Raw genomic sequence first — 25,754 nt, 5'->3', positions numbered from 1 at the left:
CCCTGGGCCCCGGGTGAGGCCCAGGAATGTGCATTGTTGGTCTGCTCCCCACAGCATTCTGATGTGGGTGTGTGTGTGTGTTTGGGGGAATCCTTATTATCCATGTTGAGAACTCTTGATCAAGTCAACACCTTCTGGGTCAGGAGCCCCCCTCAGTGCTGCCCCAGGACCTTGGTGCGTACCATGAGCAAACAAACTTTAACGGTCTATGTAGGATAAGGCAGCTGAGCAGCAGCCGAAAAGTCTGCCCCACATCTTCAAAGCCAAATGTGATGCATGTGGCATCATGGCCCACGCAGCCTGGGGGATGCCGTCCGTCTTTCTGGGGTGCGCAATTAGGGCTGCCTATGGGCTCAAAACCCCAGGAGTCTGTCTCGATCCTCTAGACTTGATTTATTTAGACCCAGCCTTGTCCCAGAAAGGCTTTTAAGCCTTGGAGGCTCCAGTCTATGTAGCGTTCGTAGAGGCGGCGAGTAAGACAAAGACGCCATCTCTCTGGGACACACATGGCAGATATTAATTGTGTGCTCACCGCGAACCGGCACCGTGCTAGTTTTACAATTATAATCATCTCTTTCCACACTCAAGGTGAACCTGCAAGGTCATGGCTGTCATTGGCCCCATTTTGTGGAGTAAATGGGAGGTTCTGGGGGCTCCAGAGGCTTGCCCGGGAGCACTCCAGAGTACGCTGGGATTCTGGCCAAAGCCTGAGCTGCTAACCTCCCTCACCCCTCACCCCTCACCCCACCCCAGCCTGCCTCCCCCGTGAACGGTGTCTTCCGTGGGACTGAGCTTTAACGGGGAAGTTTTGTATTGCATTTTGCTTAAACTGGCCATATTATAGGTCAGGATCCCAAGGACATTTCTGTTCAGGGTATGGTAACAGCTGCCGGGCCCTGAGTCTCTGCTCCAGGCCGACACTGACTTTCACGCTCTATAGATAGATCTCTCAGTGCTGCGCATCAGCGGGGAGCCTGAGACCCAGGCATATAAAGAACCCTTGCTGATCGCAAAGTAAGGAAGCTGCAGAGCGCTGATATGCATAAAAAAAAGCATCCATCTCTGAGTTTTCTTTCCTCTTGCCTCAACCAAGGTTTGCATTTTCAGGAGAATGCTATGGCTCTGGGTTGGCCCCTGTGCAACTCTTACATGTCATTCCAGGAAATGCCCAGAAGAGGGCGCTAAGATGCACCCCCCCCCCCAAGAGGATCCACCTGGATTGGTGTGAACCTTGTAAGATCCAGTAGGTCAGGGTCACTTGTGGGCCCAGCATGAAATCCAGTTGGTACGCTGTGGACAAGCACCACCCTTTGGAGGTACAGAAGGCGACAGGACACCGCACCTCTGGCCCCTACCCTGCAAGGGCCTGGACTCACCAAGGGAGCGTTTTCGATGACAAGTTCGTAGGTCAGCCCTCCGGACCCGAATCTCAGGATGTCTCCGGGCAGCAGCTTCACGGCCACATTCTGAATGTGGCACTCATTGACAAAGGTGCCGTTTCGGGAATTGAAGTCCTGGAGAACAAAGCTGTCCTCGGCCTCATTATATTCAATAAGTGCATGATGGTTGTCGATGTCTGCAGACTGAAATACAGAAGGAAGACAGCTGTAGCCAGGGCCCCCACATCTACTAGGGAGTATGGGTACCAGAAGGTGCTAAGTCCCTTCCCTGGCCGGCTGGTCACCACAACCCTCATCCAAAAACGATGATGTTCAGAGTCAGAGAAGTGAAGTGGCCTGGCCAAGGCCACATGGTTAGTGTGCGATGGGTCTGGGGATGCGGTCTCTGACTCCAGACCCAGAGCAGGTGCCCACGTTGTGGCGTGGGGGATCAGGCAGCACAGAGGCAAAGGGAACTGAGGGGAGTCTGAATGAGCACACATTCTGGGCAGGGAGTTGGCCACCTACATCTTATAAAAATAACATTTTTAAAAATATTACAGAAAATGAGAATTGGAGAAAAGCACAAAGAAGACATTAAAACCACTTAGGCTCCCATCCCCCAGAGGCGGGCACTGTCAACACTGGTTCACCTCCTTCCAGTCCTCTGTCTGTGCTTACAAGCTTTTTAAAAAGCTCAAACAAAACTGAGATCACACCACATAACATACAGTTTTATAACTACTTTTACAAAACCTTGGCATGCAGTGAAGGTTTTCCCATGCGATTAGTTATTTTTATTGCTTCTTAAAAACTGCTCAGAATTTATCTCATCAGTGAGGATCTGCTTTTTCAGTAGGGGGCCGGGTGTGACTACCTGTCCAGAAAGAAAGGGACTCCAGCCCAGACGATGCCCAGACGGTGTGTCTGTGAATTGGCAATGCCAGGCAGAAGGCTCCTCTGTAATTTTCTTTTTGTCAGAAGAGTGAGCAAAGGTTAGCACCCAGGAGGAAATACTACATTCCTGGGGCGTGGGGCTCTGGACTGCGGCTGCAGGGCACATGTGAAGCCTTTCTCCTTTCAGGACACTGTGTCTGTTAGATATCTACCCCAGCCAGAGATTTGGCAATTAGTTTCTAAATTTATCTTCTCGGAGTGCCTCATCTGACATTCATAGAAAGAATATTTGCTCTTAGACAAGTGTAAAGTCCCATGATACAATGATACCAATAGCTTGTATCAATAATATAATAATAGATTATATTATATAGCTTATATTATTATATAGTAATATCATAACTTATATTAATAGAGTATATTAATTTAACATTACATGCCAGGAAGTTTGCGCTACTGCATTATTCCATTTCATCTACACAATAATCCAAAGGGATTGTTCTCTATTTTGCAGATAAAGAAACCGAGGCACAGAATGATTTAATTTGCCCAAAGTCACCCAGCTTGGCTAGCTTGTCTTGTATTCAGATTTGCTTGATTCAAATGTCTGTGTTCTTAACTATGTTGCAAATTTTTATCATACACGTGGGTACTTAGAATATTGAAACACAAAAAGAAAGCAGGAGGAACTATGTTAATTTCAGATGGAACAGACTTCAGAGCCAGAAACATGACCAGGGTAAAGAGAGGCGTTACATATGATGATAACATCGGGGTCAGTTCTTCAAGAAGATGCAACAATCCTTAACTGTATGTGCCTAAAGATAGAACATCAGAGTAAGTGAGGCAGAGAGTGAAAGAAGTTTAAGGAGAAACAGACAAATCCATTATGACAGTTGGAGACTTCAACATCCTTATATCAGTAATGGACAGAGATACAGACAATTAGGGAGGATAAAGCTAAACTAGACCACCATCAGTCAACCGCATCTAATCGACACGTACAGATTGCGTCACCAAATAATAACAAAATGCACACTGTGCTCAAGCTCACATAGAACATTCACCAAGAGAGACCACATTCTGAGCCACAAAACATAACGAATTTCAAATTTAAAAGAACAGAAGTCATACAAAGCATGCTCTCAGCCTATGAAAGATTCAAACTAGGAATCAATAGCAGAAAGATAGCTGAAAATTCCCGAGTATTTGGACATTAAACAACATGCTTTTAAGCAGCATGTTGGTCAAGGAAGAAGCTTTAGGAAAAAGAAAAAATGATCTAAATTAAATGAAAGCACGTGCAAATTAAAATACAACTTATCAGAATTTGTGGGAGGCAGGAAAGCAGTGCTTAGAAGGAAATTTATAGCATAGAATGCATATATTAGAAAAGAAAGACTTAAAATCAATAATCTAAGCTTCCACTTAAAGAAATTAGAATGAAGAGCAATATAAGCCCAAAACAAGCAGAAGAAAAAATTAGGACAAAATGAATGAAATTTAAAAATTTGAAAATAATAGAGAAAAATCAATGAAACCAGAAGTTGATTCTTTGAAAACATTGATAAAATTGGCAAAACTCTAGCAGGTTAGCCAAGAAAAAAGAGAGAGGGTACAAATTACTAAAATCATGAAAAAGAGACCATCACTACTGATATCATAAATATTAAAAGGCTAATAAAAGAACACTATAAATAAATCTATGCCCACAAATTTGATAACTTAGATGAAACTGAGCACCTCCTCAAAAGCTACAATGTACCAAAACTCACACAAGGAGAAATAAATGATCTGAAGAAGCCCATATCTATTAAAGAATTTGAATCAATAATTAAAAGCTTTTGGGCACCTGGGTGGCTCAGTGGGTTATAGCCTCTGCCAGGGTCCTGGGATAGAGCCCCACATCGCGCTCTCTACTCAGTGGGGAGCCTGCTTCCCTCTCTCTCTGCCTGCTTCTCTGTCTACTTGTGATCTCTATCAAATAAATAAATAAAATCTTTAAAAAAATAATTAAAAGCTTTTCAAAACAGAAAGCATCAGGCCCAGATGGATTCATTGGTGAATTCCATCAAACACTTAAGGAAAAAAATAATACCAGTTCTCTAAAACCTCTTCCAGAACAGAGAAATTGAAAACCAGACACAGATATTACAAGAGAAACATCAGACCAATATCTTTTATGAACATAGAAGCAAAATCCTCAACAAAATATTAGCAAATTGAATCTAACAATGTATACAAAGAATTGTACACCACTAGCAAGTATGCAGGAATGCAATGCTTGGTCAACACTTGGAAATCAATTAATATAATCTATCATCTCAACAGGCTAGAGAAGAAAAGTCACATGATCATATCACTAGATGAAGAAAGAGCATTTGACAAAATTCAACACCTATTCATTATTGAAAAGCAAAACCAAAAAACTTTTGGCAAATTAGGAATAGAGAGGAACTGCCCCAACCTGATAAAGAACATCTACAAAAATCCTAAAGCTAACATCACACTTAATGGTGAGAAACTAGAAACGTTCCCGTTAAGATCAGGAACAAGACAAGGATGTCCCCTTTCATACTCCTTTTTAACACAGTATGGTGTCCTAGCCAGGACATGCAATAAGACAAGAAAAGGAAATAAAAGGTATATAGATTGGGAGGGAAGAAGTAAAACTGTCTCTGGTTGCAAATGACATGATTGCCTAGGTAAAAAAATCCCCCAAAATCAACAAAAAACACTCCTAGAACTAACAAACAATTATAGGGAGGTTGCCAGATATAACATTAATACACAAAAGTTGATTGCTTTCCTGTATACCAGCAATGAACAGCTGGAATAAGAAATTAAAAACATGGGGCACCTGGGTGGCTCAGTCGTTACGCGTCTGCCTTCAGCTCAGGTCATGATCTCAGGGTCCTGGGATTGAGACCTGCATTGGGGCTCCCTGCTCTGTGGGAAACCTGCTTCTCCCTCTCCCACTCCCCCTGCTTATGTATCCTCTCTCACTGTGTCTCTCTCTGTCAAATAAATAAATAAAATATGTAAAAAATTTTTAAAAAGAAATTAAAAACATAATACCATTTACGTTAGCACAAAAAAAAAAAAAGAAAGAAAGAAAAGAAAAAGAAAAAAAAAAGAGGGCGCCTGGGTGGCTCAGTGGGTTAAGCTGCTGCCTTCGGCTCGGGTCATGATCTTGGGGTCCTGGGATCGAGTCCCGCATGGGGCTCTCTGCTCAGCGGGGAGCCTGCTTCTTTCTCTCTCTCTCTCTCTGCCTGCCTGCCTCTCCATCTATTTGTGATCTCTCTTTGTCAAAGAAATAAAATCTTAAAAAAAAAAAGAAAGAAAGAAAGAAGGAAAAAGGGAAAAGAAAGAAAGACCAGACAGAAAGAGTTAGGTAAAGATCTAACAAAATCTATGAAGATCTATATGAAGAAAACTACAGGTTCTTCTTTGCCATCTGTGTATCTTCTTTGGTGAGGCGTCTGTTCATATCTTTCACCCATTTGTAAACTGGGTTGTCTGCTTCCTTATTGTTGAGTTTTAAGACTCATTTATTTTGGACACATGTTTATAGCATTCTTATTCATAATTGCCCCAAACTGGAAGCAACCAAGATGTTCTTTAAGAGGAAAATGGGTAGGTAAGCTGTGGTACATCTGTACAATAAAATAATAGTGATGAAAAGAAATGAGCCATCAAGCCACAAAAGGACGTGGAGAAACCATGGAAATGCACAATGCTTAGTGACAAAAGCCAGTCTGAAAAAGGCTATCGAGTGTACAATTTCAACTCTATGGAATTCTGGAAAAGTAACGCTATAGAGACAGTAACAAGATCAGTGCTTTCCAGCTGGACGGAACTGGAAGGGGATGGGATTCCACAGGGTTGGATTCGTGCCGCCCAAAGTGGATGTGGGGCGGCCGGAAGCGGGGAGCACAGGGATTTGGGGGCAGCCAAACCATTCCGTATGACACGGCAGTGGTGGATACTTATTATATATTTGCCAAAACCCACAGATTATGCGATGTGAGGAGTGAGCCCGAATGTAAACTACGGACTTTACTTAATATAGCAGTATTGGCTCCTCAGTGGTAACAAATGTCCCATTTTATTTTTATTATTTATTTATTTTTAAGAAGATTTTATTTATTTATTTGACAGAGATCACAAGTAGGCAGAGAGGCCGGCAGAGAGAGAGAGGGAAGCAGGCTCCCTGCTGAGCAGAGAGCCCGACGTGGGGCTCGATCCCAAGACCCTGGGACCATGACCTGAGCCGAAGGCAGAGGCTTTAACCCACTGAGCCACCCAGGCGCCCACAAATGTCCCATTTTATTTTATTTTATTTTTTAAAGATTTTATTTATTTATTTGACAGAGATTACATGTAGGCAGAGAGACAGGCAGAGAGAGAGAGGAGGAAGCAGGCTCCCTGCTGAGCAGAGAGCCCGATGTGGGACTCGATCCCAGGACTCTGGGATCATGACCTGAGCCAAAAGCAGTGGCTTAACCCACTGAGTCACCCAGGCGCCCCCACAAATGTCCCATTTTAAAGCAAGATGTTAATGATAAGGGAAGCTGTGTGTGTGCTTGGGGGGCGGTGGGTATGTGGGAACTCTGTGTACTATTTGCTCAATATCCTATAAACCTCAATCTGGCCTCAAAAAGAAAGCATTTTTTTCTAATATTAAAACACATCCGTTCTTTGGGAAATGCCACTCACGCCATGGTTGTCACCATTCTCATTGATCTCTTGCTCTAAGAACCCTTGATAACCCATCAAAGAGAGGAATTCTGTGTGCTGCATTTTTTTTTCTTTTCCCAGGACTCATAACTTTCAGTTCCTCTGTAGCTGTCAGGCCATTATTAAGAAATCAAAGCAAGCAGGAAGTTTTGAATGACTCCATCAAATGGGGTGAGACCCTGCCACATGTTAGGCCAAGAGAGGGCTTCCTGGGGCTGCCCTGTAATAGCCGAGTGAAGAGCCTTGGCTTCCTTGGAAAATTACTAAAAGCAATTTTATTTACCCTGCGGCTAAGGTGGGCAGACTGTACAGGCTCCATCCTGCTGAGCTGCCCACCTTTCACCATCCACAGGTGCATTCATTAAAAGGTGCAGCTCAGGAATTGGCGTGGCTCGGTTGGTTGAGCAACTGCCTTCTGCTCAGGTCATGATCCTGGAGTCCCAGGATCGAGTCCCGCACCTGGCTCCCTGCTTGGTGTCTGCTTCTCCCTCTGATCCTTCCCCCTCTTGTGCTCACGCTCTCTCATTCTCTCTCAAATAAATTTTTTTAAAAATCTAGAAAGTAAAAATAAAAAGTGCAGCTCGACGAGAAAGACGGTATGGCAGTTCCTCAAAAAATTAAGAATAAAGTCATCAGACGATCCCGCAAGCCCACTTTTGGGTATACAACCAAAGGAACAGAAAGCAAGGGCTTGAAGAGCTATCTGGACGCTCGTGTTCACAGCATTACCTGCAACAGCTGGAAGGGGGGAACAACCCAGGGTCCACGGCCCGATCGGTGGCTAAGCAAAATGCACCAAGTACATACAATGGAGTATTCTCCAGCCTGAAAAAGGAAGAGAATCCCGATGCTTGCGACAACATGGCGCAGACCTTGCAGACATGCCTCTGAGTGACATAAGCCAGGCATACACGGGCAACCACCGTCCGAGTCTACTGATACAAAGTGTACCCAGAGTTGTCGAGCTCACAGAAACAGGAAGTAGGATGGTGGCCACCAGGGACCAGAGCAGGGGAAGTTGGGAATTGCTTGATGGTTTGATGGGTACAGAGTTTCAGTTTTGCAAGATGAAGAAGTTCTGATTGGTTATATATAACTATGTGAACACACTTAACACTGCTAATCCGCACTCGTATAAACGGTTCAGAGGGTAAATGTTATGTGTATTTTACTACAATACTAAAAATGGCGAAGAGGCGGGCATCTGGGGGACTCCATTGTTGGGGGCCGGACTCTTGGTTTTGGCTCAGGTCTTGATCTCAGGATCAGGGGATCAAGCCCCGAGTTGGGGTCTGCGCTCAGCTCAGAGTCTGCTTGTCTCTCCCCCTCCCCGCACTTGTGCTCTGTCTCCCTCTCTCTCAAATAAATTAATAAAATCTTTTTAAAAAATGGCTAAGGGGAAGGGCCTCAGCCAACATCAAGATGCTGACCCGTGGCACTGCAGGACCCAAATCTATATCCTTGACTTGTCCTCTATGCTTTTCAGAGTAGACAGTAGTTTAATAGGGAGAGAGGAGTGGAGTGGAACTGAATATGGGACATGCATTTTATTTTATTATTAATTAATTAAATTGAGAGAGAGAAAGAGAAAGATCGCATGCACACGTGTGTGTGCACGGTGCGGTGGGGCAGAGGTAGAGGGAGAGAGAACCTTAGGAAGACCCCACACTCCATCTCAGGACCTTGAGATCATGACCTGAGCTGACATGAAGAGTCAGACGCTTAACCCAATAGTCACCCATGGGCGCCCGGAACATGCATTTAAAACAGTCTCCTGCATTTTAAATATCTTTTAAAAGTATTTAGTGGGTGCATAAAACACTGCGACTTCAACAAATTTGCTAACAGCAAACATCTGCTCAGTGACCCCGGGGCTTTGAGGAAGTCTCCCTGCGGCCCTGATGATCTGGAACCCTCCCTCAGAGCCAGTTCTCAGCCCTGCCTCGTCTGGAACTCAGAAGCCCAGTCTCAGGGCATGACCTTCTTCCTCCTCCCCTTCCTCTTTGATTCCTTGTGGCCTCTGCTTCCTTATCCAGTCCCTGTGGGCACTTCCCTTCACCTGCCCAGGCCTGGCTCCCCGCTCAAGCTCACCAGCTCCTCCAAGTCCGGCTCTGTCCCCATCTCCCCCCAACCCTCACACTCTCTCCACAAGTCGGCCCAGTCCAGCCATATGCTGCTCCCTTCGCGTCCCCCAGCCACCAGTCCCGGGTCTTTCATTCTACCTCATTAACAGCCTTCTGGGTCCTCACCTCCTGTCCCCTGCCAGACGTCCTCCATTTGCCACCTCCGATCCCCACTCACCTGCTCCCCCTTGCCCTCTGCCCCAGCAGGTCAGCCCATGTGGCTTTGCCAACGGGGGGATGGGCTCCTTGCCTCTGGCATCTGGCTGGGGTTGGTCAATGGGGGATCAGAGATCTGAGCAGGGAGGAGAGAGGTTGGGGTACTTACTCCCCTGGCTCCTGTCCTGTGGGGTCACCATGGGCTGGGTACACCCTCCCATCAAAAGTCACAGCTCCTGTTGGGGATCCAGAAGATGTAACCCCTTCAGCCTTCAGGTCTAGGGTGGGAACAGTCCCTCGCTCTTAGTGGCTCTGGGCACCGCCCCATTCTGGGTGGTTTCCTTAAGTCTGGCAGCCCTCTCTAGGAGTCCCTTGATGAAACGCACCTCTGTCACTCTACGCCCACTCTAAATGGCCTTCCGCTCCCTGCCAGGACCTGGAGTTCCAGCAGGGAGAGGCTCTCGGATATATGGCTTTCAGTGGCCTTCTCTCAGCCGCCAAGGGACTCGGGGTTGTCTTATCACCCCACCTCGTCTGGTCCCAGCACACGGAGGGTCTCCTCTTTGTATCTTCAGTCTCAGTGTGACCCCCTAACCCATGACCACGCTCACCGTCCTCAGAACGCCTCCCCTCCCCTCCCCCATTCCTTCCCTTTGTTGTCAAACTGCCTGGAGAGTGTTCCTGCCCACCTGAGCCCCCAGCCCCCGGCCGCTGTCACCCACGGCCTCCCCAGCCTCTCTGCGGCACTTAGTCCGGGGGAGGCACACGGCCTCCTGGTTAAGGGGATGAAGAGGCAGGAGGGCGTGGTGGTTCTCGGACTGGCTTTCGGGGTGGGGGCCTTGGTTCAAAGTGCAGCTCTCCTGCTTCCTAGTTGGGTGACCTTGGACACGTGACCTAGTCTCTTCGTGCCTCGGTTTCCTCCTCTGTGAATACAGACCCCAGTTAAAGAGCGCGGTAGTTATCGGTGAGGTATAAATGACATAACACATACAACAGCGCTCTTAGAACTTTGGCACATCGAGAGAATACCAAGCCACTCACTATTTATTGCTACGAGCAGGAGGACGGGCTCCGGGGTTGGGGAGCCTGCAGTCGCATCCCCCCCTCCACCAGCGGTGCAGCCTGGGGCAAGTCTCTGGCTTCTCTGCGCTTTCTTTTGGGGCAAAAGTGGGTTTCATATGCTGTGTTTCTCAGGACTGACAGGAGGTACTGTTTGGAGGAATTTTCAAGGTAGTAGGACGATGTTTTTAAAATTACATGGGGGGTGTGTGTATGTGTGTGTACGTGAGATCTATTTCTTTCTTTTTTTTTTTTTAAGATTTTATTTATTTATTTGACAGAGATCACAAGTAGGCAGAGAGGCAAGCACAGAGAGCGAGAGGAGGAAGCAGGCTCCCTCCCGAGCAGAGAGCCCGACGCGGGGCTCGATCCCAGGAGCCTGAGATCATGACCTGAGCCGAAGGCAGAGGCTTTAACCCACTGAGCCACCCAGGCGCCTCAGATCTATTTCTTTTTACCTTTTGGGTCTTGGCTGTCCCAACCCAGCCCCATCTTCCTTACCGCCTCAAGAGAGATGTGGTGCCGAAGTAGTGAAAACTGGGGTTTTCAAAAGAATAAGGAAATTGAGGAAACAGCTGGGCTCTGGTGAGACAATGAGTCTGGGAGGAGAAGGGAAGGGGAGGCTTCTCTGGCTCCCTCTGTCAGTGACACCCTCCTACCTTGGTCTCCCTGGGGGAGCCCTGCGGAGGGGCAAAGCCTCAAGAAGAGGCTGGTTCCTGAAATCAGACTGCCTGAGCAGGGTTCCCAGGCCCCAGCTCACTGTGTGTGACCTCAACTTCCTCATCCGTAAACTGGGGGAAATGATAGTGCCTGCCTCGGAGGGTCGTTGATCATACGGATTAAATGAGTTAATATAGGTGGAAGTGATGAGGGAACAGGAGGCTGGCTGAGGACAAAGCAAAAGCTGGCGCCTTGCACCCCCCCCTTCATCCGCTCCCCTCCATAGGTGTAGCATTCCTCAGGCACCCCTGACTGCCATAAAATGATAAATAGTTAACTTGCTAAGATCACAATCCTACAAGACAGGAGTCTCCCTTGGTTTGCAAATATCCTTGAGATTTACAAACAAAGAAGTTACCTTATCAATAGCCCAAATTCCAAAGACACAGAACTCAGTTTCTCAAGCCTAATGTCACCCTCCCCTCCATAAAAACCGAAGGAGGCGGAGGTAGAAGGAAAAGCAAATAAAGTTAAATTTCTTCTAAACCTAAATCTCATTAACAAGGATGTTTGATGGCAGGAATGTAACATTCCACCAGGAGACTCTCAATTGTCTTTACTTAATAGTAACTAAGCCTTCAATATCCTGATAGTATTCTTTGCCCCAATAACCCTTTGTCCTCACCTACCCAACTCCTGCGTATATAACCAACCACCCCTCACAACCCGGGGCGGCCGCATCTCTGCCTGCCCACGGGCCCTGTCCCCGTGCTCTAATAAACCACCATTTTGCACCAAAGATGTCTCAAGAATTCTTTCTTGGTCATCGGCTCCGGACCTCAGCCCACCAAACCTCACCTAGGTTCTAGAACTTCATCATATGGCGCCCAACGTGGGGCTGTGAGTCTTTACATTTGGACACAGCCCAACGTGGGGCTGTGAGTCTTTACATTTGGACTCTGAGCTTCGGTGCAAAATTGGTGAGTACTTTCTCTCCTTTACTTTACTCTGATTTCAGGGGCTTTTTCAAGGAGTATGGTCTTATTGGAACACTTGCATGTCAATTGCTCAGGCTGTAATCCTCTAGCCCGTGGCTACTCCACGGGGAGGAGAGCGTCTGCCTTTTGGCTGTAAGCTAGTACCCTGGCCGGAATGGCAATAAGACCCAGAAACTTGATGGCCTCACTCTATTCCTGTTCTTATAGAAATTGTCTCTCTTGGGCACGGGACAGCCAACTAAGTCACCAGGATGGCTGCCAATCTTAAGACTCCCGTGTGAGGTTTCCTCCTGATTGATCTAATGTGATCCCCTCCACATGCCCGGTCTAGCCACTTCTGGCCGCGGGACCTCCACTGGGAGCCGGCCGAAACCAGTACCCGATTGAATTAAAACGCAACCGGGGACCGTTTCCTAGGGAAGTTGGCTGTACGGACCACATGTGTTGGAATGTCGCTTAGACCATGATGGATTTCAGTCTTTACTGTTTCTCGTCAGTGTCTTCTGCAAACCGCCTAAAGCTATGAAATTGAGTAATTTCCCTTGCCAAAACTTTCCTAGTATTTTCATGGGTTAATATGACAAAACAGTATGCAGTCTTCAGGACATACGATAGCATGGCACAAGCATTTTAGTCCATTCACCAGGCACCCATCAGTAGCCTAGGATGCGATGGGGAAGTGGAGGGATGCCGGCACCCCTCCAGGGCCTTTTATGGCAGGAATGTCTTCCCAGGGAAGGCAGGATGGTGATCAATAGCGATATCTTGAGGGACGCCTCTGGTCGCTTTTGACACACAAGAACCTCTGACATATCCTGCGTGGGACGCTACCCAGGAGTCAGGGGGGATTTGGTAATGGACCTTCTTTACTTTTCTGGAAGCATGGCCTCAGTAGGCTTCCTCAGTTCCCAAGGACTCTACCTTGGGGTGCCTTTTAACCCACTGGAAATAATTTGGATTGCAAAACTTAGGAAAGGACTGAGCTCCTGTAACACTGCATGGCCTCAGTGGGATCTATTAGATCTCTGCAGGAAACAGGGCAAATGGACCTAGGATACCTTCACTGCTCATACCTAGGCCTTTATTGCTCTATACCAGGACCCCAGACTAAGGGGCTTTTGCGAAATGTGTTTGCCCAAATGAGTCAGCTAGTAAACTTTCTCCTGACATATTGGATGGTAATTACGTAAATAAGCCTTCTTCTAGTAAACCCAGGTTGCTGGGCCATCCCTAGCAAAGGGGACTCTGGCTTTATTTCTCTGTTTCTCTTAATAGATGTGGGGGCTTCTCCCTCACCCACTTCCCGTGTTAATGGCTATAACTGGAGCCAACTGGGGTTGGTCTAACTCGAGACAGAGACTATAAGGAATATTCCCAAGCAGCTGCCGAAACTCTCTTTGTTTCGGGGAAGTTTCCCTGTGTTCTCTGGCCTGACTTGGACTGCCTAACCCCTCCCCCCTGGCTGGTGGGAAAGCATGGCATCTGCTCCTCTGTTGGGGCTTATGAGCTCTGAAACCGGGAATCCCTTCTCTGCCTCGTGGCAGCACTTTGTTTCCTCTGTTTTCCCCTTCTGTTTCTGCACCAAGGTGCGTGCAGCCTGCATGACTAGCCTCTAGATCATGCACCACGGCTCCTTCTCTCTTCACTGTCAAGGAGCAAGAACACCCCCACTCCAGATCTTCCCACGCATGACTCAGGTAAACATTCAAAGCGGAGTGGGCCCAGGTGGAACGTAAATCAGTATTGGAACTAAGTTAAGTTTGTTGGTTTAATTAAGATAAGAGCTGTCTTTTAAGTTATCAGCAGTAATGTGAAACTTGGAAGTTTACTGAAGGTTAAATAAGCTTGTGTTATTTATTAAAATTTGTTAGCAAAGAAATAACTAAACTGATGGTTAATTGTCTCAAAGTTCTAATGGGTAATTGCTGAAGTAACTTTCAAAGTCTTTGGTAACCTGAAAGTTTTTTTAAGTTTTGCTTGGATGACAAATGGAATTAAATTGTGGACATCTAGGTCTTAACCAAACAGGATAAAATGCTAAGTCGTTAATTACTGAATGTAGGTTTGTGCTTTTGACTTCTTACTGCAAAGAAACTAAGAGTATTTAAATCTGTTGGTAAACTTGTTTGCCACTTAACTGATTCATAAATTGCCACCTGAAGAATTCTGTTGTAACAGTTCACAATTGGTTAATAACTAAAGGTGTTTCTAAGAATACAAAGTTCTGCTTAGTGTAACTAAGACTGATGGAAATAAAGGGAAACTTTATGTAGGAAAGTAGGAGATATGTAAGAAAGACTTAAGGAATGGGAATACATTTTGTTGAAGGTAAAGGAAGGTAATTTTTGTCCTAAATGAGATGAGATGGTTGTTTAGAAGGAAATGGCTTGGGACAAAACCTGAATGCAAAGGAAAGTTGTAGAAGGTTTGTGAAGGGAAATCTTCAGAAAAGGAATTTTAGCTATGGTCAAGAATGGATTAAGATTGAAATGAATGGGTTTTAAAGGTACATTGGTACAAGACTGAAATTCTCTGTTCAAAAGGACAATGTTTTCTTAGATCAATTGATCTGTTAAGAAAATGTAAATGGTTTTCTCTTTGCCTGCCCAGAAAAACGAGTTTCTATGTTTTATCAGGTGTTTAACATCCCTAATTATATTTAGGCATGTGCTTTAAAACTTTCTAAGATTTTAGCAAATGTTGACAAGATTTAAATTGTAAATCTCTTTAACTCAGGCTTTTCCGTGGTATGTGAAGTTGCTCATGAAGTACTACTGAACCAGTGACAAACCTTGGATTACATTTGGGAAAATGCTATAACTATTCTAGAGATTCTACACACTTCCTAAAGTTTTAATGTTTTGAGAGATCACCGCTTGATACTGTAATTATGGAAATGTTATGTATCACAGAAATAACCTGATTTCCTTGCAGCTAAATTGTAAACTCCCGTGTCTCTTTAGCTCTAACCATACCCACTCTGAATTTTTGTCATTTATAATTGTTTTAATTCTCTTGTAAAATTATCTTCAAGGAGATTCCTATAAAGGACTTTCAGGACAAATATAGATATTTGATATGCTTGAAAATCCTAAAACTGAAATGGGTAAGAATTTCCAAAACTGACTAAAGCCGCATTCACCAGAATTAGTAGCATGGGACTAAATTAACTAAAAGATTGTAGTGTTGTGTCTGTTAATGTTTTGTCTTACTTTAAACATTGCTGGTTCTCTCTACTGTTTGCTCTTACAGACTAGGGATACTCCCTCCTAGTTATCTGTAACTTATAGAGATGTAAAAGTGCTCATTTGTAAAAGTGCTCAAAGCATTCACCTTTTCTCTTTATCTGAACCCTCTGAAACCAAAAGGTCTCAGTAAGTATTCTTTCTTCCATGGCAATCAGTCATTTGCATAAGTTCAATAAGAATCTGTTCTCCTTGTAACAGGAAAGAATTGGAAACACGGTATTTTACCAAGGCTTTGACTGGGATATCATATTTAAAAAGACTCAGATATGACCAGACAGCTTTAAGGAACTAAGGTTGACTTTATGAAACCTGGAGCCATAAAGCCCCTTGGGACTGTTGGCCTGATACCTTGCTTACAGAGTTCCCAGCAGCCTCACCAGGTGAGTAAAGAATGTCACTCCTTGGTAGGTGCAGTCTTGGGAAGAGGAATTCGCCCAAAGGTATTGCAGGCATGCCTCATGGCAAGTACAGGGCTTGGCTTCTGGCCCGGAGAGGCTACTAAAAGTTCAACCTAGAGATTCCTTATACAAAGTTCCAGCAAAGCAGATTCTAAAAGATCTATTGATCACAGTCACTGTTCTTGCTGAGCTTATGTAAATAATGGGCCAAGTTTGTTAAAAAACTGGACTTGTTTCACAAGTGAATTAGTCCTGATTTGGCTATCTCTGGAAATGAGGGTTACTTTAGAGAGAAAACTTATGTTTCGGTAACACACCTTCATGGATGTTAAATTCTAGATTTGATTGTCTTTAAATGTTTGTTTACCTAAGCTAAACAATTTGAGGTAAACTTCAGAGAAGTTGCACAATAGCTTCTTTAGTCGATCTTATTATTTTGTGGGGATATTAGCAGACCCCACAGCACATGATTAAACAACTGGAATAATGAAATTGCCTAAAAGCCAACCTATCGTACTCCATAGGATTAACTATGCACTTGTGGAGATAATGGATGACCCCACTTTCTTTATGAGTGGATTGGATGATTCATGGGGGGCTCCCCTTATCTCTTGACAAGTTTTCTCCCACTTGACAATGATCCTCTGTAATCAGGATATTGTTAAGGCTGGACCACTCAAAGGTCTTCTTATTGGTTTCATCCCTTAGTTATATTTATCCTAGAGGCCACCTCTGTTGAGGTGCAATTGCAAACAGATGCTTTAGCTAAGCATGGAACAGCCCTCCTATAAAAGAGCCTCAAAGCTCACTATGGGACAGTCCTTGACTGTAATGATGTCACATCAGGTCCAGATTTTTGTCTTAGAAGGCAAAGGCCACCAATGGATGATGGAGGCCAACTTATTAAATACTGGGCTACATTAACAGATATGCCAGAAATAAAACTTGTCAAACTTTAAACCTAGTTACCTGTATGCCTGAACCTGACCTGTACTTCTTTCTCTATAGAGCAAAAAGGTTATTGATCTTGCTTACTCTATCTGGCCAGATTTAAGATGCCCCTGTTAAAAATACGAATGACAGTTGGTTTTCTGATGACAGTAGTTTTCATAGGAAAAAAAATAAAGATAAGCTAGGTATGCCATAGTGCTCACTAGCACTTTGCAATTGCCAAAGCCTAAGAATTAACATTTATACTGACTCCAAATATGCTTTCCTGGTACTACATGCCCATGGAGCTATTTGGAAGGAAAGGGGATTGCTATCAAGCCATAACTCCTCAATCAAATATGGGCCTAAGTTACAAAACCCTCCTTATCGCTAAGTTCCTGGTTTGAAGGAGGGCTATGGCCGAATCTCCTTTTCGGGCTTCTTATTCTTATCGCCTTATTAACCTTAATATGTTGCTTTGTTCCATGTTTCTCTACTTGGTGCCGAGACTCCATTGCTACAATGACTACACCACGACAAACGATCCTTGTCGCACGCGAGGACGCCTCCCCACTGTTGGCGCTGGATTCAGCTGCCTCCACCTTTCGTAACTCCCTTATATGTTCCTACCCTGATCAATATTGACCCGAGCAGGTAGGGACAGCTCTACGCCCCTATTCAGCACGAAGAAGTTACAGAAGATGAGACCTTCCACCTTCAACCACCTTAAAGATTTAAGGGTCAAAATTGTTCAGGGGGGAATGATGAGGGAACAGGAGGCTGGCTGAGGACAAAGCAAAAGCTGGCGCCTTGCACCCCCCCCTTCATCCGCTCCCCTCCATAGGTGTAGCATTCCTCAGGCACCCCTGACTGCCATAAAATGATAAATAGTTAACTTGCTAAGATCACAATCCTACAAGACAGGAGTCTCCCTTGGTTTGCAAATATCCTTGAGATTTACAAACAAAGAAGTTACCTTATCAATAGCCCAAATTCCAAAGACACAGAACTCAGTTTCTCAAGCCTAATGTCACCCTCCCCTCCATAAAAACCGAAGGAGGCGGAGGTAGAAGGAAAAGCAAATAAAGTTAAATTTCTTCTAAACCTAAATCTCATTAACAAGGATGTTTGATGGCAGGAATGTAACATTCCACCAGGAGACTCTCAATTGTCTTTACTTAATAGTAACTAAGCCTTCAATATCCTGATAGTATTCTTTGCCCCAATAACCCTTTGTCCTCACCTACCCAACTCCTGCGTATATAACCAACCACCCCTCACAACCCGGGGCGGCCGCATCTCTGCCTGCCCACGGGCCCTGTCCCCGTGCTCTAATAAACCACCATTTTGCACCAAAGATGTCTCAAGAATTCTTTCTTGGTCATCGGCTCCGGACCTCAGCCCACCAAACCTCACCTAGGTTCTAGAACTTCATCAGAAGTGTCCAGAAACCCTGCCTGGCACAAAGTAAACCCTCAATGTGTTACCTATATGTTACTGATGTATTCCTTGGCCCGGCCGCAGCTGGCTGGCTCCGCTCCCTCTCTGATTTCTCCTGGACCTCCGCGCTGGGCTCCTCTCCCTATGCTTGCCCCCAGATTCCACAATTCCCGAGGATTCGAGTGCCGGCTCCCTTTCCTTCTCACTCCGTCCACAGGTGGGGCCACTGCACCAGCCCCAAAATCTCCGATGTGTATTTCCAACCCCCGGCTCATCTCTGAGCCTCTCGGTGCCTGCTGGCCCCCGGGAACTGATGCCCTCCCCTCCTGCCTCTTCCCGTCCCGTATCACCCCCAAGCTCACCTGCCACCTCTCTTCAGGGCTCCTGACATTGTCCTTACTGGTTCCTCCAAAAAGCTCTCAAATCAACCCCTAAGTCCACACTCTCCCCACCGCAACAGTGCAGGTAAGAGGTAGGATTAACAATAGCAGGAAGGGGGCACCTGGGTGGCTCAGTGGGTTAAAGCCTCTGCCTTCGGCTCAGGTCATGATCCCAGGGTCCTGGAATCGAGCCCCGCATCGGGCTCTCTGCTCCACAGGGAGCCTGCTTCCTCCTCTCTCTCTCTCTCTCTCTCTCTCTCTCTGCCTGCCTCTCGCCTACTTGTGATCTTTATCTGTCAAATAAATAAATCTTTAAAAAAAAATAGCAAGAAGATGGGTCCCCCAAAGAGATCCATGCCCTAAACCTGGGTCCTGGGACTCTGCTCCCTTACATGGCACAAGGGACTATGCAGATCTAGAGGTTACTAATCCGTGATCTTAACAGAGGGAGAATATCCTTGATCGTTCAGGTGGGGCTAGTCTAATGCCTTGAGCTCTTAAAGCAGAGCACTTTTCTGGCTGGAGCTGGGCAGAGGAGACAGTACAGGGGGTCAGAGAGATCTGAAGCATGAAAAACCCTTGACCCAATGCTGCTGACTTTGAATAAGGGGGCCACCAGCCTGGAATGTGGACAGCCTCTCTGGGCTGAGAGCCATGTTCACGGACAGCCAGCCCGCCAAGGGGACCTCAGTCCATAACCGCACAGGCTAAGTTCCACCAATCACCAGAATCCACCTGGAGGCCGACTGTTCTTGGAGACTCTGTCAGAGCCCCGGCCCACCAGCACCATGATTTTGGCCTTGGGTGACCTGGGGCAGAGAAACCAGCTTAGTCCACCCTGACTTCCGACATGGAGAACAGTGACGTCATCCCTTTGTGGTGTTGTAAGTGGAACACAAATACAAGAGCCAATGTTCACTGCGGTAGGGACAGCACCGGGCACTGGTCTGAGCACATCCCAGTAATTCGGTTTGATAACGTGGTCACTGTAACTGTCCCCACAGCACTGACTTAGACATGGCAGTAGGGGACAGCTGCACAACTTGCCTGAGACCCCACAGGCCACCAGGGCAGAGCCGGGCTCTGAACCAGCCACCTGGGGTCAAGGTCATGCCCTTGACTGCTCTGCTGCTCTGGAGCCTCTCCGCCTGCCCCTCTCCCACCCAAATAACAAAGACCGTCAGTTCCTCCCCAGCTTTAAAATCCTTTTCCTGGACGGTGGGTGGGGCAGTGGGGGAGGGGCAGAGGTTCCTCTTCCAATGCTTAGCCTGGCTTCCATTTTCCATATTGCCACCAATATGCCATTTTGTCCTCTTCTTCCAGGGTCAAGTTATTCACCAAACATCTCTGGACCTTGGCATGCGCTGTTTCAATACACCTGGGGTGGCCTTTCCTGCTTGCTCTGCCTGGAAAATCCACAGGCTTCTCTTTTTTAAAGGGGCAGCTCAAGTTTGGTCTTCTCGGAGGTGCTCCCTCACCCCCAGACCTGGATCCTGGTGGGGCCTCAACTTAACAGCCCCAGTGCTCCTCTAGGCTGGAAAAAGCACTGGGTCAACATTCCCTCCCCACACAAACCCCCCACTAGATGGCGCCGCCCCCAGCCAGTTTGCGGGAATGATCGCAGGAAAATGCGCGGCACGTTTCACCTACCGTCCCCACTTTGGATTTCAGCGGTGGAATATCCCTAGCTCAGTGAACTATTTTTTCTTTTTTAAAGATTTTATTTATTTATTTTGTGGTCTATTCAGCCAGAGTGGCCCCACCCTGGTTGAACTGCCATTTTGTTGTAAAACTTAAATGGACCCCCCCACCCCCACCAGGGGAACTTACTTAAAAACAAATCCCGGAAACAAGTCCCAGGTAACAAAGTCCAAGTACAAGGGTGGGTCAGGCCAGGTGGAGGTATTCAATCAGTGGGGGTGCATACTGTCTCCTAGCTACCAAGGAGTATGGGCCCCCGCCCTTTGGGCACCTTTTGGGCGCCAATTCTGAACTAGGTGATAGGCTGGTTCAAATGTCTACTAGGGTAAATTATAATTCAATTGGTCACCTAGCATCACTGTGGAGTTTCCTGTGTGTTTTACAATCTCATTGGCCGCCTGTGTGTGGCCAGGCCCAACCACATGGCCTTTGCTCTATAAAAGTTAGTCTGGAAAGCAGGAAGGGGTTGTCCTCTCTGTAAGGGGTCCCCCGACCGGTCTGTTTGAGGGTCAGTCTGATTCCTGACGCTTGGCGCGAAATAAAGCGTTGCTTGCCCTTCTCTTTGTATCAGTCTCGCTCCTTTAATCACTTACCCATTATTGGGGTACCCAATTTTGGGGGGACCCAACAATTTGACAGACAGAGATCACAAATAGGCAGAGAGGCAGGCAGAGAGAGAGGAGGAAGCGGGCTCCCCGCTGAGCAGAGAGCCCAATGCAGGGCTCCATCCCAGGACCCTGAGACAGGTCCTGAACCGAAGGAAGAGGCTTTAACCCACTGAGCCACCCATGCGCCCCTCAGTGAACTATTTTAATATTCCAGTGAACTCACAAGGAATTTCAGATACTTAGATTTTTTTTTTTTAAGATTTTATTTATTTATTTAACAGAGCGAGAGAGGGCACCGAAGTAGGGGGAGTGCGAGAGGGAGAAGCAGGCTTCCTGCCAAATAGGGAGCCTGATGTGGGGCTCGATCCCAGGACCCTGGGATCATGACCTGAGCCAAAGGCAGATGCTTAACAACTGAGCCACCCAGCCCCCCCGCCCCCAGATATTTAGATTTTAGATGCTCCCAGCTAAATTTGCACCCAAGGAATGAGACTTTTCCTTCTCTAGAAGCACTGAGCCAGACAGCCTGAATCTGAAACTCAGCCCCACCTCCCCTGACCGGCTGTGTGGTTTGGCGGAAGTTCCTTAACCTTTCTGAGCCCCAACTCTACATCTGTAAATGAGGCTAATAATGATAATAACAGTTCCTACCCCATAGGGTTTTTTTCTTTCCTTCTTTCTTTCTTTCTTTTTTCTTTTTCTGAGGCTGTATTTTTGTAAACACACATACAGTTCACAGAATATATAGGAAGCCACGTGAGGTGCGGTAAACAGTGGAGAAATGCACGCTCTGGCTGTTTGCAATATTGTACTATTGGAGAGATTACGATCTTCTACCTTACTTTCTGTTAGAATGACTTCTGTCAAAAAACTGGGTTAAAACCAATGTCGGGGGGGTGTGAGGACAGCGGAGTCCTGGCGCCCTGTTGGTGGGAATGTAAAATGGCACAGCAGGGGAAAGCAATGGTATGGCGGTTCCTCAAAAAATTAAGGATCAAGTTATCATATGACCCGGTGAGCCCACTTTTGGGTACACATGTAAAGAAACGGAAAGCAAGGGCTGGAAGAGATATTTGTAGTCCTGGGTTCACGGCATTATTGACAATAGCCACAAGGTGGAAACCACCCAGGGTCCACAGACAGGCGTGTGGATACGTAACAGGTGCCGATGACACACAGTGGAAATCGCAACAACGGACGAACCTCGAGGACGTGATGCTAAGTGAAGTCAGTGTTGTAAGAGGACAAACACTGCATGATTCTACTTAAAGGAAGGACCTAGAGGAGTCAAATTCATAGAGACAGAAAACAGTGGGTACAGGGCTTTGTAGGATGAAGGGCTCTGGGGATGGAGGTGGCGATGGCTGCCCAAGGTGACGGTATTGAATGATGCCACTGACCTGTACACCAAAGAATGGTTAAGATGGAAAATGTGTTCTGTGTATTTTACCATCTTAAAAAAAAAAAAAAAAAGCAAGCAACATGGCATCAGCCACTTTCTATAAATTCCCTCCCCCCCATTGGAAGCTCTCCATCTGTTGGAGGGAAGGTAGACTCATCAGTTGCTGCAGAAGGGGGCCACTGGGGTGGCTCAGTGGGTTAAGCATCTGCCTTTGGCTCAGGTCCTGATCCTGGGGTCCTGGGATTGAGCCCCGCATTGGGCTCCCTGCTCAGCAGGGAGCCTGCTTCTCCCTCTGCCTGCCACTCCCCCTGCTTGCGCACTCTCTCTCTCTGAGACAAATAAATAAAATCTTAAAAAAGAATTTTAAAAAATTGCTGTGGTAGGAAGTGACCAATGAGATCAGCTCCAAGTTCCAGCTACCAGTTCTCCAACAGGGAAGAGGAAAGTTCCCCTGGGACTCAGGAGACCAGGTAGGTGAATCCCGGAGCAACAGAGCAAAGGGAGGAGCCAGTGGGAGCACAATCCAGGTGAGTAGGGAATGAGAACAGCAGATGGACAGGCAGTTACTGCCTGTTACTGCCTCCAGGCCCGGGTCTCTCTGTGCCCTTCCCCACAGAGACTGAGCAGGGTAAGAATCCTTATCTAGCCCAGGTCCCTCCTGTCACCTCATCTCTCAAAATGCAGGGGTTCACTCATAAGAGAAACACTAATGTGGGGCGCCTGGGTGGCTCAGTCGGTTAGGTGTCTGCCTCTGGCTCAGGTCATGATCCCAGGGTCCTGGGATGGAGCCCCGAATCGGGCTCCCTGCTCAGCAGGAAGCCTGCTTCTCCCTCTCCCACCCCCTCTGCTTGTGTTCCCTCTCTTGCTGTCTCTGTCAAATAAATAAATAAATAAAATCTTTTTTTTTTTTTAAAGAGAGAAACAAATGAAAACGACATGGGCGCTGGGTTTAAGGGAAGATCCAGTGGGTGGACAAGGCGCGCCGGTCCAGTGCTGATAACCTGTGGTGGGCAATCCAGAGTCGCCCGTCAGAGGGACAGATGTATGTGCCCTTTGGCCCAGCCGACGTACCCACATGTCTGTGAAATAATGAAAATAACGGGACAATCATGGCAGTCTTGTTTAATAATGATAAACAAGAGGGATGCCTAGGTGGCTCAGTTGGTTAAACTACTGCCTTCGGCTCAGGTCATGATCCCAGCATCCTGGGATCGAGTCCCACATTGGGCTCCTTGCTTGGCAGGGAGCCTGCTTCCCCCTCTGCCTCTGCCTGCCACTCTGTCTGCCTGTGCTCGCTCTCGCTTCTCTCTCTATGACAAATAAATAAATAAATAAATAATAATGATAAACAAGAAGACGACATGGGCTCTGATGGGTCTTTTCTAAGGGACAGCCTGGGACCGGCAGATGCCAGGCAAAGAGACAAGAGTCATCTGGCTGTATGGGTGTTGGTGTGTCTGCTGGACCAGTCTTGTTCCACGACCCTCAGATCCCACCTGAGAAGCGACTGCCACGTGCTGGACTGTTCTAGCCAGAAAGGAGCCAGCTGGTAAGGGCGTTGTGTGCCCAGCCCGGAGAAGCAGGTCATTTTTGTCCTTCATTCTTTTCCTGCTACTACCCTCCTCCCCACCACGGCGCTGTGCTGACTTGGGCTGTTCTGTAGCTCAGTCTTCGAGGGGATGTGGAAACCCTCGAAGGGTTTGAGAGGTTTCCAAATCTCTCCAGTGTGGCCCTGTTGAGTTCTTGGGGAGGGGCGAGGGTGTCAGCTCTCCACTGTGGAACTCTCGCTTCTCTTTCCCTTAAAACAGAGTATTGAAATATATGCACCGCCCCCCCACTCCCCGAAAGGGGCTCCCACAACATCAGGAGGGAAGAAACACGGGTGGTCAAGAAGAGGGAGGAAGGGTCCTCAAGGCATCGACCTGGAAGCATCTATGGGACCCTGGTCCCCACCTGCACATGAGGAATGAATATAATGTGAAGATTCCTGGTCCCTACCCAGAACCCACCGGGTCAGAATGTCTAGGGGCTCATGTTTAAGGAGCACTCTGATACAGATGGAAAGTTCTACAATCATTGGCTTGTAGTATTTCTTCGTTCTGGAAGAACTGAGCCCCTTTCTCAGTGGGGTTTAAATAACAGCCATATCTAACTCTACAAATTACAGTTCACAAACCACAACTGATCAGACTAGTTAAAATTCACAAGATTTATGTCTTAGATCAGCAAGGCTGGGGCTTTCAAGCTGTGGAAAATGGGAGGGGGAGATTCTGAACAGAGCTCTTCTTTAAAAAAAAATTAAATGTACTTATTTGAGAGAGAGACAGAGAGAGCAAAACAGGCACAAATGGGGAGGAGAGGGAGAAGCAGGCTCCCCACTGAGCAGGGAGCCCCTCGCGGGGCTCGATCCCAGAACGCTGAGATTGTGACCTCAGCTAAAGGCAGATGCTTATCTGACTGAGCCACCCAGGCGCCCCAGAACAGAGGTCCTGATTGCGAGTTCACAAAAGACAGCCAGAATGGTCATTTTAAAATCAAAATGCATGTCTCCTCCCTTGCTCAAAATTCCTCAATTTCTTCCCATGCCCTTCAGATATGGTGGCCGAAGGAGGCCTTCTCATCTTTTAATTTCTCTCCCTTCCCACTCATCTGGACACATTCATTTTTCTCTCAGGCCCTTGGGCTCATAATATGCTCTTCCACCCCAGGACCTTTGCACATACCATTCCCCCTTCCCCTTGTCTTATTAAATCTTCCTTATCCTCCATATTCCTTTCCTTTAGAGATCCAACATGAAGAGAACCATACATGTCTTTGTGGGATTCTTTGACTTAATGTGTCTCTCCTGGCAGCTTTCTGACTACAGGGACCATGACTTATTCTACCATCACTTTATCCCCAGGCTTGCCTCCGTGCTGAGGTTCCAGGTAAATATTTGTGGAAGGAATGAGTGATAAAAACAGAAAGCTAGCCTGGTGAAAACAGGCTTCCATTTGCCGAGAGAGAAGCAAATTCCTTACAGGATAGAGAAAGAAGTCTGCAGGGCAAAACCCTGCAAAATCAATATGGACTTTTTCCCTGAGCCCAATGATTACGAGGGACTTTTATTTTCTTCCTTATATTGTGCTTTCTCCCAATTTTTTAAAAGAAGCATGTGATGACCTTCCATTATCGGAAAAAGTAAACGGTCTCAAAATCTGATGACATCAACAATCAGCACGATACATCCGCCTCGCCAGTGAGTCTGAATCTCCGGAAATAAGACTGTCTCTTCTTTAGGATTTACTCAGGTAAATGAAACAATCCTTTTTCTTTGCTAGACATAACCTCTGGGTAACCTTGAAGATGACTTTTTATTAATATGTATTTCTGAACTTTATTTAGTGAAATGACCTCCCGGGGTACAAATAACATAAACTATAAATTGGCTGTTGAATTAGTCCTCAGCGTGCCTCGTGGCTAATCAAGGGTGATTCCTCTCATCAGAAAAGCCCAAGGAAGTCAGCAGAGAAGCAATTTTCACCTTGTCTTATTTTACAGAACTAGAAAATGTTGACACATCCACAAGTTTCAATTTTTCAAAATGGGCCTGCGTCCCTGCAATCCTTTTTAAACAAATCTCTACTCCCAAATCC

The 25,754-nt window shown here is 46.5% G+C and overlaps 1 protein-coding gene across 9 annotated transcripts in view; it reads right to left on the bottom strand.

The window, feature by feature from the left end:
• FHAD1 (forkhead associated phosphopeptide binding domain 1) overlaps window positions 1–25,754 on the bottom strand; it is a 135,853-nt gene that overhangs the window by 102,665 nt on the left and 7,434 nt on the right. For 6 of the 9 annotated variants that reach the window (XR_006601672.1, XM_045063789.1, XM_045063790.1 and 3 more), the window contains exons 1-2: window positions 7,746–7,958; window positions 1,377–1,583 (exon numbers count right to left, since the gene is read on the bottom strand). Coding sequence is in view for 8 of the 9 variants with exons in the window: in XM_045063789.1 (XP_044919724.1) it covers window positions 1,377–1,583; window positions 7,746–7,925 (387 nt within the window). In the remaining variant the exon portion in view is untranslated. Of the gene's footprint in view, window positions 1–1,376; window positions 1,584–7,745; window positions 7,960–25,754 lie in introns of those variants that run through there. The other 3 variants (XM_045063791.1, XM_045063793.1, XM_013048800.2) reach the window with 2 other exon arrangements.

Source organism: Mustela putorius, unplaced genomic scaffold (genome assembly GCF_011764305.1).
Source record: "Mustela putorius furo isolate JIRA1106 unplaced genomic scaffold, ASM1176430v1.1 tig00003853_pilon_pilon_pilon, whole genome shotgun sequence".
Taxonomy (NCBI): domain Eukaryota; kingdom Metazoa; phylum Chordata; class Mammalia; order Carnivora; family Mustelidae; genus Mustela; species Mustela putorius.
Note: the sequence above shows the minus strand (reverse complement) of the source record. Positions and strands in the feature narration are given on the sequence as shown.